The 19700-nt window shown below is 39.1% G+C and overlaps 2 protein-coding genes across 2 annotated transcripts; both read left to right on the top strand.

Moving 5' to 3' along the window:
* Positions 1 to 5841: 5841 nt before the first annotated feature.
* Positions 5842 to 10493, top strand: LOC106065807 (neuroligin-4, X-linked-like). Its single transcript, XM_056030794.1, has 2 exons — positions 5842 to 6081; positions 9008 to 10493. The coding sequence occupies exons 1-2, from the start codon at positions 5889 to 5891 to the stop codon at positions 10465 to 10467; spliced, it is 1653 nt and encodes a 550-aa protein (XP_055886769.1). The 5' UTR covers positions 5842 to 5888; the 3' UTR covers positions 10468 to 10493.
* Positions 10494 to 12719: 2226 nt separating this feature from the next.
* On the top strand, positions 12720 to 18803 carry LOC106065806 (cocaine esterase-like). Its single transcript, XM_013224709.2, is given in 3 exon segments — positions 12720 to 13075; positions 17151 to 18163; positions 18165 to 18803. Coding segments are annotated over 3 exon segments (1659 nt in total). The 5' UTR covers positions 12720 to 12912; the 3' UTR covers positions 18648 to 18803.
* The last annotated feature ends 897 nt before the right edge of the window (positions 18804 to 19700 follow it).

The raw sequence follows: 19700 nt of genomic DNA, 5'->3' as shown, positions 1-19700 counted from the left end.
TCCTTTCTCGGCTTATAATTATTTCATTTGTAAGCCGCGTCTCTCACCCATCCCCCCTTTCTCTCTCTCTCTCTCTCTCACATACAATCACATAACACATTGAAAGCAGTCTTTCAGTTTCTCCCTCTGACTTTCTCTCTCTCTCTCTCTCACATACAATCACATAACACATTGAAAGCAGTCTTTCAGTTTCTCCCTCTGACTTTCTCTCTCTCTCACATACAATCACATAACACATTGAAAGCAGTCTTTCAGTTTCTCCCTCTGACTTTCTCTCTCTCTCTCTCTCTCTCACATACAATCACATAACACATTGAAAGCAGTCTTTCAGTTTCTCCCTCTGACTTTCTCTCTCTCTCTCTCTCACATACAATCACATAACACATTGAAAGCAGTCTTTCAGTTTCTCCCTCTGACTTTCTCTCTCTCTCACATACAATCACATAACACATTGAAAGCAGTCTTTCAGTTTCTCCCTCTGACTTTCTCTCTCTCTCTCTCTCTCTCTCTCTCACACTGACACGTTTTCGTTGTCGCTTGCTATTAGATTAATGTCTACGTACTGTATGCACACACGTGTTCACCCATTTTTAAAACAATATGTATTATGAAATCGAAATTATATACACAAATATATATACAATACACGGATTACGAAGGGTTGTCATTTTTACAAAGGGTATATTAGCTTCCTTCGTCTGTCTGTCTAGGTGGAATCCTTTAGAAATTTCTCCCACTTCCCATTCTCGGATCAAGTGAAAACTTTGCAGTTGTTCATTATTGATGACAACACCTTAATCAATCACAATATTAGCCAATTAGCCAATCACAATATTAGCCAATTATCAATCAATTTGTCCTAATTAAGTCATTTTATTTTAAATAGAAATGTACTAAGCTTAGGGGAGATAAGCCTTGTGTAGAGAATTAGATCGTTGGCTAAAAATATTTAAAGTTCTCAATAGGACACAGCAGAAATAAATACTTATCACTGTTAATATTAATAGCAGGAGATGTAGAATCAAATCCAGGGTCTAGATCTAAAGATAGATGCAACATCTGCAAAAAAGTATGCACCATGAAACAGAAAGCCATTCAATGTGACGCCCGCGATGAATGGTACCATGCATCATGGCACTGTGAACCGTGTGGGTTTCCTAAGTTTACATAAGGACTGTTTAATTCTTTTGGTGCGGACACTTCTAACCCATACAACATCCTAAACACCATCCCAAACCAAACTCACCAACCACTAGCCAGATCCACTCCTGTTAAACCTAAATCTACTAAAATTAATACAACAGCCTCACTAAACAAACCTACTAAAGAAGTAATACCAAAATAGCTTAAAACCTTAGTAATAAATTTTCAAAGCATTAGGAACAAAACAGCAGACTTAGAAATTTTATTAGAATGTGAGAAACCAGACATAATTGTAGGAACAGAAACTTGGCTACATCCTGAAATTTATAATGCAGAAATTTTCAATAGTAATTATGAATTTTTTAGAAAAGATAGGGCTGATAATCATGGAGGAGTTCTTTTAGCAATAAAAAACACTCTTATAGCAGAAGAAATTACCTTACTTAACTCAAAAAATATAGAATCAACATTTTGTAAAATTAATACCACCTCAACATCCCTAGTAATAGGCAGTATTTACAGACAACCAAATTCTAGTTTAGAATACATGCAGGAACTATGTAATCAGCTTACTACACTTAAAGAGACAAATAAAAATGCTGTTTTTTGGATTATGGGTGATTTCAACCTACCTAATATAAATTGGAAAACACTAACCATAGATAAACACCAAAACCTTAAGGACATAAATGAGCTTTTCATAGAAACTTTACACAACCTAAGTTTAGATCAAATCATTAAAAAGCCAACTAGATTAAACAACACATTAGATCTCATCTTAACCAGCAGACCTGGATTAGTGGTAGATTATGATATTATCCCTGGTCTATCAGACCATGAGATCATAAAAATACACAGATAAAAGCAGTAGCCAATACAAAACCCAAAAGAAAAATCTTACTCTGGAATAAATGTAACCTAACACAACTACACCAAGCTGCATTAAACTTTCAACAAAAAAGACATTAACCAACCAATCGATGACCTCTGGAATTTCATTAAAAACCATCTTAAAAGCATTACAGAAAATCATATACCAACTAAATACATACTGAACAAAATAAATAAATACTGGTTTAGTAATAGACTAAAAAAGCTTTGTAAACAGAAAGAAAACCTATATAGAAAATTTAAAGAAACTAAGGCAGAAAGAGTTTACAAAAAGTATATAAAAATTAAACACCTAACCCAAAAAGTAAGCAGACAACTGCAGAGTGAATACATAAACAATGTAATATCTAAAGATAACAACACAAATTTATGGTCATACATTAAGTCTAAGAAAATGGAAACAACAGGCATAGCGCCATTAAAAGATGAACATAACATAATACATAATGATAATGAAACTAAAGCAAACATCCTAAACAAATACTTTGCATCAGCATTCTCAGTCCCAGGAGACAAAGACATATTACTTAATTTGAACCAAGTAGACAACATAGAAGATATAATAGTACAAGAAAATGGAATCCAAAAACTATTAGCCAACACAAAACCAAATAATGCGTCTGGACCTGATGGTATTCCAGCTAGATTACTCAAAGAACTAAGCAATGAGCTAGCCCCGGTGTTCAAAATACTCTTTCAGGCATCGCTTAAACAGGGCAGAGTACCAAAGGACTGGAAAGAAGCTAATGTCACCCCCCTATTTAAAAAAGGAGAAAAATCTAACCCAGGAAACTACAGACCAGTATCACTTACCAGCATCACATGTAAAATCCTAGAACACATAATATGTAGTAACATCATAAGCCACTTAGACAAACATAATGTCCCCACCCCATACTAACATGGCTTTAGGAAATTTAGGTCATGTGAAACACAACTAATAGGACTAATTGATGATTTTTCAAAATGTATAGATCAGTGATGCCCAACCTAATTCGACCTGCGGGCCATTTTAATTTCGACACTCGTGTCGCGGGCCACATGACTGAAAAGGTACAAATACGAAAAGAAATTGACCTGAAACAATGTTATTACAAACTCTGGATCTAGTACTTACATTAATTAATGGGATATTGGATGTTTAGTTTTTTACCCGTCGGAAATTTCATTACTCCTCTACTTCAAATGTGAGCAACATTGTAGCTAGCTTTACCAACGACTCAATTTTCTTGTCTCTTTTTGGTAAATATTGCCATCGATCCTCCAATTTATTGGAGTAGTTTAACGATATTTTTATTCGCGGCTCAAACCAAGTATGCATTCGTATTTGGTTTATAATGCCGTTTTTATTATGTTATTTTCTTTTTTTGAACAGCCTTAGTTACTTTAGAAAAAAAAATCATGCTGGCTTATAATCCTGTGCCACAACATGTAAAGATCCGTTCACTTTTCCTGGTAGATTCTCATTCAGAGTCAGCTTTCATAAACACACAAATGTTGTGTGTGTTGGGGGAGGGGAGAGATTTTTCTACACTTTGTTCTGACGTTTCGGCGGGCCGGATAAAACCACTTTGCGGGCCGGATCTGGCCCACGGGCCGTACTTTGAGCATCACTGGTATAGATTATAGTGAACAAATAGATGCTATCTTACTAGATTTTTCCAAGGCTTTTGACAAAGTTCACCACCATAGTTTGCTTTAAAAAAAATTAAAATATTTCGGCATCAATGGTCCATTTCATCAGTGGATTAAAGATTTTCTGATAGGGAGAGAACAAACTGTAATAATAAATGGCTCTATAAATCAACACCGCTAACAGTAAACTCAGGTGTACCTCAAGGAACAGTCTTAGGTCCACTACTATTTTTAATTTACATAAATGAATTTACCAAATTGCATTACTTCAGGAACAAAAGTCAGATTATTTGCAGACGATTGTATAATATATAGAACAATAAAAACAACAACACAAGACACAGATATTTTACAAAGAGAATTAGATGAATTACAGAAATAGGAATCAAATTGGAGCATGTCTTTCCACCCAGAAAAATGTCAGTTGTTAAGAGTAACAAAAAAACTTAAAACAAATTAATTCCACTTATCTTATTCATGGCAAACCAGTAACACAGACTAAAAACGCAAAATACCTAGGTGTTATAATAAATGAAAAACTGTCATGGAATCCACATATTGATGAATCTATAAAAAAAATCAAACAAAGCATTAGGATTTATTAAAAGAAATTTCTATAAATCAAATAAGAACATAAAACTAAAATGTTATTTAACATTGGTTAGGCCAATAATAGAATATGCATCCTCCGTTTGGGACCCTTCAACTCAAGAAAACATTAAGAAACTGGAACAGAGCATGGAATGGGTTGCCTGAGCTAGTCAGGAAAAACAGTGACTTGGCAGAATTTAAGTCATTGGTTAATATGCATGACGCGTAGGACGTAATCATCTTCTTTTTTTGAAGTAACGTCTGTATTATATAAGATAAGATAAGATAAGACATTAATACATGATTCTTCTTCCTCCTTCTCATTATTACGTTGGAGCGTTCAGATGACTAGACCAATAAATGACGTGAACTGTGTAGTGGTTCATGATTGATTCAAAATAATTAAGGCCATTTCACTCATTATAATCTTTGTTGTTCAAAAGTATTGTAAAATATTGTACTAGTTCACTGATTCTGTTAGTGATATAAACATTTAGTGGTCGCTTCTTGACAGGAAGTCAAATTAGGGTTTTGTTTCGTGTCTATGCATTGTAATAAGTAGGACTTACCAGTTTTGGAGGTTTTTGATTTGTAACACACGTTTCTTAGTGTCGCCTTGTGACATTTACTGTTAACTCTTTCTCTCCGTAATTATTTTCCTCGTTCCCATTATAACTATTCATTTTGCTCATTGGTATTTTAGTATCCTGTTATGATTAAACTTCAATAACTTTTGTGTTTGATATCAGAAAATATTATATTTGGTATCGAAATATAGGGAAATGCATTCTCTTTTTACATAACACAAATTTAAGTTTATAAATCCCAAAATCAATTTGGTTTAATGGGCTTAAGTCAACTTTGGCATCGTCAATTAGGAGAGAAAGAGTTAAAATGGTACATGGATCCATATGGAATCTTTTTTTTTGAACTAAATGAAAGTATTATTTTATTTATTTTTTAAAGCCTAGAGAGGTAGAATTGGTAGGTGGTGGGGTCTGCACATCGTGCGGTGTACTCTTTGAAGTAAGCCTTATAGTCGAGAATGTTTGTTTTGATATAGGTGGTTCCACCATGAATTTATTCAACTGTTTTTCGCTCTAGTTTTTCCAAGAATGTATTGTGCCTTCATGGCGGCTGATGACATTTTGTTTTTTGGTGTGTTACTTTGTATTCAAAACATTTGATTAAAGCATTCAATTAGTTTATTCTTCCTTTTATTTTATCCCTTCCCCCACCAAAAAAAAAACAACTAATTAGTGTCAAAAGACCAAAATACATGTAATTATCATAAACAGAGTTTTAAAATAGCACAAACTTTGAGCAAGTTTTCAAAAGCCAACGTTATATTTGTAAATTTTTTTAAAGATTCAAATAAACTATAATCTATTCACAGGAATCTATTAGACTACACTCTCTGCGAATGAAAGTAGCTCTAATGAGTCAATTGCCCTTTAGGTCGTTTGTTTCTGACCTACATTTCAAGAAGGACAAAGGAAATGTAATCAATTCAGTGTTATCTGCCAGTGACATGGCCCTAATTACGACAACAAATCAACTCTCTGGACAGATAAGGATAAGATGGCTTACAACTACTACCATTGTTCACGTTTCAAAGCCAGCTCATCATGTCGCCAACTAGCGCCTTTCTGGTCATTGGGGTAGCACTAGCTGCTAGAGTCACTGATGGGCAAATTTTGAAAGCCCTGGATGATGTACTCACCAATACAACGTATGGAACTGTCAAAGGATTGGCCCGTGTGTCTGCCGCTGGAACTGTCCTATCTTTTCTGGCCATACCCTACGCCAAACCGCCCACAGGTAAGTCCTTTATCAAGTTCAGTTGTTGTTTTTTCATGTATTTGCAATAAATCCAAATATTTGGTATTATTTACAAGTCCTAGAAATACTTTGTACATTATAGCTGGAACACAGTCTTCTAAAAGCAAAGACGTAGTTTCATTGCCGGAATGACCTATAGGCTACACAAGCTACGGAATGACCTATAGGCTACACAAGCTACGGAATGACCTATAGGCTACACAAGCTACGGAATGACCTATAGGCTACACAAGCTACGAAATGACCTATAGGCTACACAAGCTACGGAATTACCTATAGGCTACACAAGCTACGGAATGACCTATATGCTACACAAGCTACATTGAGTCCCAACATGCCTCCCCCCCCCCAAAAAAAAAAATGGTTCCAGGGATATTTTCAACCATTCTGAATAAAGAGCAAAAAAAATCTGATGTTGATTACAAAGTCCCCATATCTCAAATAGCCTGCGGTCATATCAATTCTAGATCCGGCCCTGCATATATCATAAATTACATACAAATGCATTTGGTCTCAACATGTGTATGAGGCAATGTCTCTGTAGCCAGACATTTTGAACATCATTGTTAGTGCTTGATACCTTGGAGCAGCATACTGCCTTCACAATGGAGAAAAACAACAAACGTCAGATACTTAGCTATACACAAATGTTACTTACAAAGGGGAAGTAAGCCAATAAATGCTTTACTTTGTGTGTGTGTGTGCCCTGGTGGATGAATGGGTAAGATACAAGTATTACAATGTTGCTATATTATGAATATCTGAGTAAAGCAAATTTGTAGTGAATGGAAACTATTGATATTTATTTTGACAAATGCTAATTAGGCTCATATAAAAACAAAAAAAAAAAGTAAAAACAAAATTACAATAAAAGAGGAACTTCCGTCATCCTATTATACTTACGGCATTGTAAAATTTCCATATTCCACTTTATTTATAATTAATATATGAACAAATAGCTGCTATTGATTTTATTTTTTTTAGATTTCCTTTTGATGGCACGTGCTTAGAAGCCCAAAACCCAAATCTCATTTCATCATGTAGCCTGTTTCGTTCACCCTGTGGCTTGTTTCGTTCACCCTGTGGCTTGTTTCGTTCACCCTGTGGTCTGTTTCGTTCACCCTGTGGCTTGTTTCGTTCACCCTGTGGCCTGTTTCGTTCCCTCTGTGGCTTGTTTCGTTCACCCTGTGGCTTGTTTCGTTCACCCTGTGGCTTGTTTCGTTCACCCTGTGGCTTGTTTCGTTCACCCTGTGGCTTGTTTGGTTCACCCTGTGGCTTGTTTCGTTCACCCTGTGGCTTGTTTCGTTCACCCTGTGGCTTGTTTCGTTCACCCTGTGGCTTGTTTCGTTCACCCTGTGGTCTGTTTCGTTCACCCTGTGGCTTGTTTCGTTCACCCTGTGGCCTGTTTCGTTCCCTCTGTGGCTTGTTTCGTTCACCCTGTGGCTTGTTTCGTTCACCCTGTGGCTTGTTTCGTTCACCCTGTGGCTTGTTTGGTTCACCCTGTGGCTTGTTTCGTTCACCCTGTGGCTTGTTTCGTTCACCCTGTGGCTTGTTTCGTTCACCCTGTGGCTTGTTTCGTTCACCCTGTGGCTTGTTTCGTTCACCCTGTGGCTTGTTTCGTTCACCCTGTGGCTTGTTTCGTTCACCCTGTGGCTTGTTTGGTTCACCCTGTGGCTTGTTTCGTTCACCCTGTGGCTTGTTTCGTTCACCCTGTGGCCTGTTTCGTTCCCTCTGTGGCTTGTTTCGTTCACCCTGTGGCTTGTTTCGTTCACCCTGTGGCTTGTTTCGTTCACCCTGTGGCTTGTTTCGTTCACCCTGTGGCTTGTTTGGTTCACCCTGTGGCTTGTTTCGTTCACCCTGTGGCTTGTTTGGTTCACCCTGTGGCTTGTTTCGTTCACCCTGTGGCTTGTTTGGTTCACCCTGTGGCTTGTTTCGTTCACCCTGTGGCTTGTTTCGTTCACCCTGTGGCTTGTTTCGTTCACCCTGTGGCTTGTTTCGTTCACCCTGTGGCTTGTTTCGTTCACCCTGTGGCTTGTTTCGTTCACCCTGTGGCTTGTTTCGTTCACCCTGTGGCTTGTTTCGTTCACCCTGTGGCTTGTTTCGTTCACCCTGTGGCTTGTTTCGTTCACCCTGTGGCTTGTTTCGTTCACCCTGTGGCTTGTTTCGTTCACCCTGTGGCTTGTTTCGTTCACCCTGTGGCTTGTTTCGTTCACCCTGTGGCTTGTTTCGTTCACCCTGTGGCTTGTTTCGTTCACCCTGTGGCTTGTTTCGTTCACCCTGTGGCTTGTTTCGTTCACCCTGTGGCTTGTTTCGTTCACCCTGTGGCTTGTTTGGTTCACCCTGTGGCTTGTTTGGTTCACCCTGTGGCCTGTTTCGTTCTTCCAGTCTCTTAGAAACGAACCTTTCATAGCGGTCCCCGGAAGGGGAATAATCGCTATTAGAGAACACGAAATAGACGATTGGCGATTGTATTTTATTTTTGTATCGACGAGATGAATAGCTTGTAGTTTATACATTCCTGAGATATCAAAAATATTATAGCACGTCCCTTTACATCGGACCACTTTGGGGGACCGATTTTGAATTTGTGTTACAACACAAATTATCTTTGTAATTATTTTTTTTACAATTTTCAAAAAAAAAAAAATAAATTTAAAAGTACATGCATAAAATATTTTCATGCATTTTTGTAGCAAGTAATCAATGCATGAAATGATGCATAAATTCAGATTCACATGTCAGCTTCCTTTTATCAACATCTATTGATTGAAATCACATATTTCGTATTTTATTCTCTTGTTATTTCTCCTATATAACGTTCCGATAGCATTACGTTTCATTTGTACTGTGACCTCTCAATTCTCTAGTGCTCACTAACACATTTGTTGCACATTTATTTCCTTAGGTTCCAGACGCTTCGCGAGGCCAGAGAAAGCAGACCCTTGGTCAGGAGTTCGAGATACTAGGCAGCTTGGGACTATTTGTCCTCAATACAGGGCATCTCACTACCAAATGAGCGAAGACTGCTTGACCCTCAACGTTTACACTCCGAGTACAGATGGTCAGCTACCAGTAATGGTTTGGATTCACGGAGGCTCCTTCCTGACTGGGTCCGGAACTTCCTTTAATGGTACGGAGTTGGCTCACAAAGGTGTAGTGGTGGTCACGGTCAACTACCGACTGGACGCGCTGGGATTCTTGAGCACCCAAGATGAAGTAGCCCCGGGTAATTTTGCACTCCTTGACCAACTCCTGGCTTTAGAGTGGGTGAAACAAAACATTGGATCGTTTGGAGGTGACCCAAATCAAGTGACCATCTTTGGTGAGAGCGCTGGAGCAGGATGTGTCTCTCTCTTGCTTTTATCTCCATTAGCTGCTGGTTTGTTCCACAGGGCCATCATTGAGAGTGGCTCTTCTTTGTCCCCATGGGTGGTCAACTACCCTACCAGCAGACTCACCCCCAAGTACATAGCTGGACAAGTTGGTGCAAAAGTCAACTGTAAACTGGATAATTCAACTCAGTTTCTGGATTGTATGAGGAATGTAAGTACAGCTGATCTACTCAAGGCGAGCTGGGACTTCCGGCGCGCTATTAATCTTGACGTTTCCTTTGCCCCAGTGGTTGAAACGACCTTCAGAGTAATTCCCGAGCGCCCTTTGAAAATGTTAAAATGTAATCAGTTCAACCACGTGGATACGATTCGGGGCTATAACACCGACGAAGCCCTCTTTGTTTTGGGATCTCCAAGTGGAATCGATCGAGACGAATTTCGGCGCCGAATATCTCGCGTCGTGTCTCCTTTCAATTTGGCCAACAAAGATCAGATATTGTCAGAGTTCGAGAGCCTTTATCTCGGGAACACAACTGACCCTGATGTCATAGTTCGCCAGGCACTGACGGCTCTCTCGGACTACACCTTCATCGCCCCGACCATTATAGAATCAACATGGGCGTCGGAGGCGGCTCCAGAGAAGAAATGCTTTCTTTACGAGTTTGAGTACCGAATGAGTGTCAGCGACACGCCCATGTGGATCCATGCTGTACACGGAGATGAGGTTCCTTTTGTCTTTGACGCTTTTGAAGATCCTGACCAGTGGCCGGTAGACAGGGGACACACCGCTGACGACGATATGATCTCACAGGAAATAATGAACATCTGGACGAACTTCGCCAAAACTGGATCGCCGTTGAACCAAACAACAACCAGCATTAGCTGGCAGCCTTTCAGTCAGACGCAACAGCAGGTTCTAAAGATCGACAAAGTCACCACTACCATAGCACAAAGTAAACAAACAGCTGTTGATTTCTATCAAAAGATTTTAAGCCTAATAGACATTTCCTTTAACTGTGATATTGTTGGGTAACATCAAAAATAAAGTCCTCAATGATTCGTCTTGTTAAGAATCTGTATTTTTAAAATGTACTGATGTAGTCTTGCAATGTAGCAATAACTCAATCCTTAGCCCTAGTCTCGAACATCACATGAACAGATTCCTTTCTGCATCTTCGGTTCAGACTACCTATTTCCCTCATATGATAACTTCGGTTCAGACTACCTATTTCCCTCATATGATAACTTCGGTTCAGACTACCTATTTCCCTCATATGATAACTTCGGTTCAGACTACCTATTTCCCTCATATGATAACTTCGGTTCAGACTACCTATTTCCCTCATATGATAACTTCGGTTCAGACTACCTATTTCCCTCATATGATAACTTCGGTTCAGACTACCTATTTCCCTCATATGATAACTTCGGTTCAGACTACCTATTTCCCTCATATGATAACTTTGGTTCAGACTACCTATTTCCCTCATATGATAACTTCGGTTCAGACTACCTATTTCCCTCATATGATAACTTCGGTTCAGACTACCTATTTCCCTCATATGATAACTTCGGTTCAGACTACCTATTTCCCTCATATGATAACTTCGGTTCAGACTACCTATTTCCCTCATATGATAACTTCGGTTCAGACTACCTATTTCCCTCATATGATAACTTCGGTTCAGACTACCTATTTCCCTCATATGATAACTTCGGTTCAGACTACCTATTTCCCTCATATGATAACTTCGGTTCAGACTACCTATTTCCCTCATATGATAACTTTGGTTCAGACTACCTATTTCCCTCATATGATAACTTCGGTTCAGACTACCTATTTCCCTCATATGATAACTTCGGTTCAGACTATCTATTTCCCTCATATGATAACATCGGTTCAGACTACCTATTTCCCTCATATGATAACTTCGGTTCAGACTACCTATTTCCCTCATATGATAACTTTGGTTCAGACTACCTATTTCCCTCATATGATAACTTCGGTTCAGACTACCTATTTCCCTCATATGATAACTTTGGTTCAGACTACCTATTTCCCTCATATGATAACTTCGGTTCAGACTACCTATTTCCCTCATATGATAACTTTGGTTCAGACTACCTATTTCCCTCATATGATTTGCATGCAGTTACTTCACCTATGTTTCATGTACGTCAATACATTTATCAATCAAATCATATTTTGTGTGTGAACATATCAATAGCGAAAACCTAAAATGAAAGATGAATACAATGAACACCATCTAACTTTAAAAGACACAAACAAAATGATTCGGTAACTTAAATGTAGCAAATGTAAAAAAATACAATGACAACTGTTAATTCTAGATTTCTATTTCCTCATCTCAGATCCTTTAAACTTCTTCATAAGGGTGCTGTGACAGTTTGCGAAGCCAGATCGGTCCACTTTTCCAGGCTTGTTTGGACGACCCTTTCTTCTCGCTCCTTTCTTTGTTATTGAGATCCGTCTCCAGGTTTCACCCACCCAGATTTTTTAGTCCACCCAGGTTCCATGAAGGTGTGACCTGAATAGAGGTATTGTTAAAAATGAAAACAATAGCGAAATAAAAAAATGTTTTGTTTCGCAGGTTTCGGACTTGACTTCATAACTAAAGGTTATTACGTCTTGGTCCAAACCTCCTGCAAGACGGCATACAGTGGATAAGTGGAAGTGGATAAGTGAAAGGGGATAAGTGGAAGTGGATAAGTGGAAGGAGATAAGTGGAAGTGGATAAGTGGAAGGGGATAAGTGGAAGCGGATAAGTGGAAGCGGATACATTTCGAATTAGTCAAGCCAACAGTCCGAAGCGCATATCACACGACCAATTAGCCACTCTATTATAGAACTGAGGATACCAGTTCCACAAATTATGTAGACTTTTGCCCAAAGTCTAACTGCTGCTGTGCTGCGATTTGAGGAAAAGATGTACTTCTTCATCTATCTCTTATGATCTTAGATAGATCCTCTTTTAGTTTTTCTGACAGTCAGTAGCCATTGTGTACTTCCTTTCTGTGACCGCTACGAGTTCTAAAATAATTTTCATCTGGAAATACGATTTAGTACTTCCGCCTAAACCGTCACGAGTTATAAAATAATTTTCAATCAGAAGACGTCATGAAAGAATATATGTGCAAGCCTCTATGTCAATGCTGCAATACTTTATAGCCTTGAAAATAAAACTAGTGCTAAGTCTAAAAAAACAAAATCAAAATGCTTGAAGGTTGACAGCCTGACACTGTGTGTTCTAATCAAACAAAAGATAAGAAAGAAAAAAAAAAGATTTGCTGGCCACGAGATTTGTAAGTTATTGAAACAAGAGAGATTTTTAGAGGACCAACTGTTTTTAACAGAAATACTGCCATCGCAGAAATCAATGTGTACATGACTTAGGAAAGTGCTGACATGTACAAAGATCACATCCAGCTGTGCATGTACTATTGACCTCGTGTACACATGGTTACTGTGATACTATTTCTGTGTTTATTGAATGGGGCCTATGGTCATGAAAACGTGCTGGCCAAAACGAACTATGGAATTGTCAAGGGCACTTCGTCGATCATCGATAACAAGGCAATGTTCTGCTACCTGGGTGTGCCATATGCCAAACCGCCCACAGGTATGTTTTTTTAGCCAGACTATCCTTTGAAAATACTTCGACCCTGGAACTTTTATAAACCTGTTTCTATGTTACGTTTATATTTGCTTGTTATTTGTTTTGTTAAATGTTATAATAGTTTTGGATGCTCCTTTAGATTTTGAAGATCATTACATCCTAACCCAAACCTCCCTCAGGACGACGGAGGATGGTGTCGGGCAGGGCTCAACCGGGACCATTGAGATCATCGAACGACAGTCCAGAGCGCATACCACACGACTGTACTTACTTAGATTTAGATCCGCATTGTGCGGCAAGCTGCCTCCACAAAGATCCGTCACTGACAATGTCTGAAGCCCCTGGTGTCCAGTGCTCTGGGGCTCTCCATGAAAGTGTGGCGCCAAGTTATACAAGGATGTCCTTGTGTGCGATTTCCTCGTATTGACTTCTATGTCATCGCAACTCTTGGTATGCGTCATTCATTCTGTCATTCTGTCCAGCAAGCCTCATGCGACGCTCGGTCACAACCTCATTAAGTGTTCGAGTCCCAGTTTGGCATAGGCAGCCAGTTCTTTTTCTTCGTTATTAATCTACATGATTAGTTTATAGGCTATCGTTTATTAAAATAGTTGCCAACACATTTTCTGTGAACTCTGTTCACTCCTCAAATATAGATTTCTAATCTGGGACACAAGGCCACTAGAATAGACAGAATATTGACATTGATTAAACTAGAAGATGAACCAAATGACTAATGGATTATTGATTAAATGTACTAAACATAATAATAATAATAATAATAATAATAATAAAAAGTAAAATGTATAAATTTTGTTCTGCCCATAAGCTACTAGCAGATGAACAACAAGGTTGCATTGAAGAGTCGATGGGCTGTAAAGTACAGCTAACTATAGATGGTATTATATTGCATCAAGCTAATAGAAGAAAGAGAAATTTACACATGTGTTACATCGACTACAAAAAAGCTTTCGATTCAGTTCCGCATGATTGGCTATTAAAAACCCTGGACATCCATAGAATCAACCCAAGAATAAAACAACTATTGAAAGTCTGTATGAATAATTGGAAGATAAACCTGCACCTAAATCGTGATAAACTAGGTTCTGTGCACATAAGAAGAGGTATATACCAGGGTGACTCACTATCTCCACTCTGGTTCTGCCTAGCGATTAATCCTCTATCTACATTACTCCAAGACTCTACAAACGGTTTTAGGGTTGACACTAAATGTACAAAATGTGTGTCCCACTTATTATACATGGATGATCTAAAGCTATACGCAGAAACCGAGCAAAAATTACACACCTTAATCAAAACGGTAAAATGCTTTAGTGACGATATCTGTATGTCTTTTGGCCTGGATAAGTGTGGCATCATAAGCATTAAAAAGGGCAAGGCAACGAACACCAACATTGAATTTGAAGGCATCGAGGAATTGAACTCCGCCTCTATTTATAAATATCTTGGAATAAACCAGAATGCCAAGATAAACCATAAGAAATTAAAAGAGGACTTTCTTGGCAAATATAGGCAAAGAGTTAATAAAATCCTCAACACCAAACTGTCTGGCAGTAATCTCATCACTGCAATAAACAGCTGGGCCGTCCCTGTGCTCCTTTACACGTTCGGTGTGATCAAATGGACTGACACCGACCTACATGACATTGACAGACTCACTAGAAAATTACTAACCAAGTTTCGATGCCTACACCCCAAGTCCTCCACCATAAGGTTATACCTGCCCAGGAAAGATGGGGGTCGTGGATTGCAGAACATCTTCAAATTGTGTAAGATGCAAGTTTTAAAAATACGATCAAAACTGCTCGCCTCCAGCAACAAATTAGTTTCCTTCCTACGGAAATACGACTCCGATGCAACCCCCCTGAACCTACACAATGCTGATGTCAATATAGGTTTGGACGACGTAGGGCATGAGATTCGCCAATGGGAAGAAAAAACACTCCACGGAAAATTTCCGGCTTCATTACATGGGGACAACATCGACAAGGCTGCTTCCTTAACATGGCTCAAAGCAGGTCATCTCTACCCTGAAACAGAAGGCTTTGTTACAGCAATACAGGACAGAGTAATAAGGACAAAAAATTACGAGAAGCATATCCTGAAACTCAATGTTGTCGACAAATGCCGAAAATGTGGAAATGTGGGCGAGTCGATTGAACACATTATGGCAGGATGTCCAGCCCTATCAGAATCAGCCTACCTAGGTCGCCATAACCAAGTTGCAAAGTTAATACACCAACACTTGGCTTTGACGTACAAATTGATCGGTAAGGACACTCCCCCTTATTATAAATACTCTCCGCAAGAGGTTCTTGAGTCTACTGATTATCTGCTGTACTGGGATAGGCCTATTCTGACCGACAAAACGGTAGATTTCAATCGCCCGGATCTGCTGTTCATCGATAAAAAAGAAAAAACCGCTACCATTATCGATATCGCTGTACCACTGTCTCATAATTTAAGAAAAACTGAGATAGAAAAACAAAGAAAATATGGGAACCTAGGCTTGGAGATTAAGCGTCTATGGAAATTGTCCAAAATAACAATATACCCCATTGTTATATCAACCGAGGGGATAATAACAACTGACCTCACAGACACCTTCAAGGCCCTTAACATTCCTAGGAACATCTTCGTTGCCTGTCAGAGGGCGGTACTGCTGCAGACCTGCCACATCACCAGAAAATTCCTCAGTGGAAACTGTTAAAGGGACTACGATGAATTTTGTTTCTCTTTAGCGAAACTCGACCCTGGCAGCGCCAGAGAATGACTACTCGTTCATTTCTAACATAATAATAATAATGGGAGGAAAAAACACTCCAAGGAAAATTTCCGGCTTCATTACATGGTGACAACATCGACAAGGCTGCTTCCTTAACATGGCTCAAAGCAGGTCATCTCTACCCTGAAACAGAAGGCTTTGTTACAGCAATACAGGACAGAGTAATCAGGACAAAAAATTACGAGAAGCATATCCTGAAACTCAATGTTGTCGACAAATGCCGAAAATGTGGAAATGTGGGCGAGTCGATTGAACACATTATGGCAGGATGTCCAGCCCTATCGGAATCGGCCTATCTGGGTCGCCATAACCAAGTTGCAAAGTTGATACACCAACACCTGGCTTTGACGTACAAATTGATCGGTAAAGACACTCCCCCTTATTATAAATACTCTCCGCAAGAGGTTCTCGAGTCTACTGAACATCTGCTGTACTGGGATAGGCCTATTCTGACCGACAAAACGGTAGATTTCAATCGCCCGGATCTGCTGTTCATCGATAAAAAAGAAAAAACCGCTACCATTATCGATATCGCCGTACCACTGTCTCATAATTTAAGAAAAACTGAGATAGAAAAACAAAGAAAATATGGGAACCTAGGCTTGGAGATTAAGCGTCTATGGAAATTGTCCAAAATAACAATATACCCCATTGTTATATCAACCGAGGGGATAATAACTACTGACCTCACAGACACCTTCAAGGCCCTTAACATTCCTAGGAACATCTTCGTTGCCTGTCAGAGGGCGGTACTGCTGCAGACCTGCCACATCACCAGAAAATTCCTCAGTGGAAACTGTTAAAGGGACTACGATGAATTTTGTTTCTCTTTAGCGAAACTCGACCCTGGCAGCGCCAGAGAATGACTACTCGTTCATTTCTAACATAATAATAATCTTTATTGTCCGTATAGAAATTTGTCTTACAATTTGTACATTACACCAAACAAAAAACATTATGACAAAGTTTATACCAGATTGTTCTTATTTAATGATTTGATTGCCAGGGGAACAAAAGAGTGTTTGTGTCTGTTTGTCTTTGCTATCGGTGTCTTGTATCTCTTTGTGATGGTAAAATCACAAAATCCTGACACAAAGGGTGATTCTTTATTTCGAGTATCTTGTTAGCTTTTTTATAGATGTTTGTCTCAAATAACTGCCCAAATGGGGTTTATTTTTTGCCATGTGTGAAGTAACAGAGTTTTTATCTGTAAGGTCTTAGTACAACATTGATTCAATGGTCAATTGTGTTTACTCACGTATTCATTTCCAGGTCCCAGACGTTTCAAACAGCCAGAACCTCCGAATTCATGGTCTGGAGTCAGAGATGCTGTCACTCTCGGTCCAAAGTGTCCTCAACTAGATGAGCTCGACCCCTTTGATCCCACTCCAATAAGCGAAGATTGTTTAAACTTGAATATTTATTCGCCCACGGAACCTACGTCACAGGGGACGGCACCCTCTACCAGCTTACTTCCCGTCATGGTTTGGATTCACGGTGGATCTTTCTCCATGGGATCGGGGTCTAAATACAACGGGAGTGTATTAGCAAGCAGAGGCGTTGTTGTGGTAACGGTTAATTACAGACTAGACATCCTCGGCTTTTTGAGCACAGCAGACTCCATCATTCCGGGAAATTTCGGACTTCTCGATCAGATCATGGCTTTACAATGGATCCAAGCAAATATTCAGTTCTTTGGAGGCGATCCTCAAATGGTAACAATTTTCGGAGAAAGTTCTGGAGCAGCATGTGTTTCTCTTCTAGTATTGTCTCCTTTGTCAAAAGGATTATTTCAGAGAGCAATATTAGAAAGTGGCTCGCCATTGGCTTATTGGTCAATCACCTACCCTGTCAACAAGATTCAGCCCGACACCATAGCTCAATCCATTGCTTCTAAGTTAAACTGTACACAATTGTCCTCCACTGAAATTCTCGTCTGCTTGCAGAAAGTTAATGTCTTTGACTTGATAAATGCCAGTACAGAGTATCGAAAAAGCAACGGCCTTGTCTTCATCCCTCGGGTCGAAGCATTGCTTAGATCTTTGCCAGACTATCCTTTGAAGATACTTCGGTCCGGGAACTTTAACCACGTGGACACAATTCAAGGGTACAATTCTGACGAAGGCTGGTACTTCCTGAATACGTCATCTGCACAGCTGACACGAGAAGGATTTCGGGAAAGCATTCATAATTTAATGACCTCACTAAAAATAATGACATCTGACAGCATAGTTGATCAGTTTGAGGAAGTTTATATAAAAAAATTTGACGGACACGAGTTTAATTTTTAGGCAAGGGTTGAGAGCTGTGTCCGACTTTGTTTTTATAGCGCCCATCGTCATGGAAACCATGTTGGCAGAAACGTGGTCACGTGACAGTAAACACTACCTTTACGAGTTCCAATACAGACCAAGCGACAGTGAGATGCCTCCGTTCGTAGGTGCAGTTCACGGTAATGAGCAAGCGTTTCTATTTCGTTCATTCGACAACGACCAATTCTGGAACACAAAGAAAGGTCATACTCAAGCTGATCTCCTTATATCAGATGAAATGATGGCTTTCTGGTCCAGCTTTGCAAAACACGGCAGCCCTAACGGGAACATGTCGGGCTTGGCGCCCTGGGTTAACTACACACCAGATCGTCCAAACTGTCTGAAGATCAACATACTGACCACTCTCTCTGATCATGGCAAACAATTGGCTGTGCAGATTTACAAACCGCTGATAGATTCACTGATGAACGAATACCCAGTCACAGTTGTTGGGTAAAAGAGCCTCTTAGTTCTTAATAAGTTGGACTCATTCTTTTGCTGCGTACTTGTTAATATGGCTAAATAGGGCACAACTCTAGAAAGTAGATGCATCTTTACTATTGAAACATGATTTTTCAACAATAAAAACTTCTATAATATATATTTTTAAAAACTTAGCAAATAGTTTTTCGCTTAATAACTAGTGAATGTTAGAATCAAAATCAATGGAACATTTTTTTAGCCAGCCCCATTCCCCCAAGAGAGAAATCCTGGTTAAGCGAATTTTAGGATCTATTGCACTTTACAATATTCCTATGATAGGCCTTTGTCAGGTTCTTTTCTTAGCTCATTAGGGGTTACTTATGAACGATTACTACAGATCTATAGTAAACACTTATAGATAGCAAATACATTTCTAAACGAATCCAGAAAAAAATTTATTTACCATGAAATGACCACTTTATTATTTATATAGAATACTCAGTAATAGCAAATACAAATCCGTCCTCTCCTACCGTAACAATAAATATAAACACTAGTCCAGGAAACAAGTGACCAGCTTTCCCGGACTGGGAACAAGACCCCACTGACTATTTCATTCTGTCTGACCTACAAGGAAGACTAACACATTCAGTTCACAGCACACGTACATCATAGGTCTATGGAGAGAGGGAGAGGCAAAGATGCTCCGGGCGCCTCTCTCAGAGGGGCGCCATACGCAGATGGGCGACAAAAGATTTAAAAAACAGATATGATTTCCTGGAAATGTTTGATTTCTTTGACAATTATTTTAAGTAACAAACATTTGAACATAGAACTAATTACTTATTGAATGACTTGATCTGTCATCGATCGATAGGATCATTTCAATTCTACAGACCAGTTTAAATCGCGCTAAATCTGATGTATGCACCTTTTTGAATACAATGTGCTGAGTTTATGATTTATTGTCAATAGGTATCTACGATAATAGTCATGTTTTCAATGAAAAATCGTTTACTAATAACAAATCGGATTATTGATTATTATTCAATGAACGGCACATGAATAAAACTGTAATAACAGAGTT

Source organism: Biomphalaria glabrata, chromosome 5, assembly GCF_947242115.1.
Source record: "Biomphalaria glabrata chromosome 5, xgBioGlab47.1, whole genome shotgun sequence".
In the NCBI taxonomy this organism is placed as follows: domain Eukaryota; kingdom Metazoa; phylum Mollusca; class Gastropoda; family Planorbidae; genus Biomphalaria; species Biomphalaria glabrata.
Note: the sequence above shows the minus strand (reverse complement) of the source record. Positions and strands in the feature narration are given on the sequence as shown.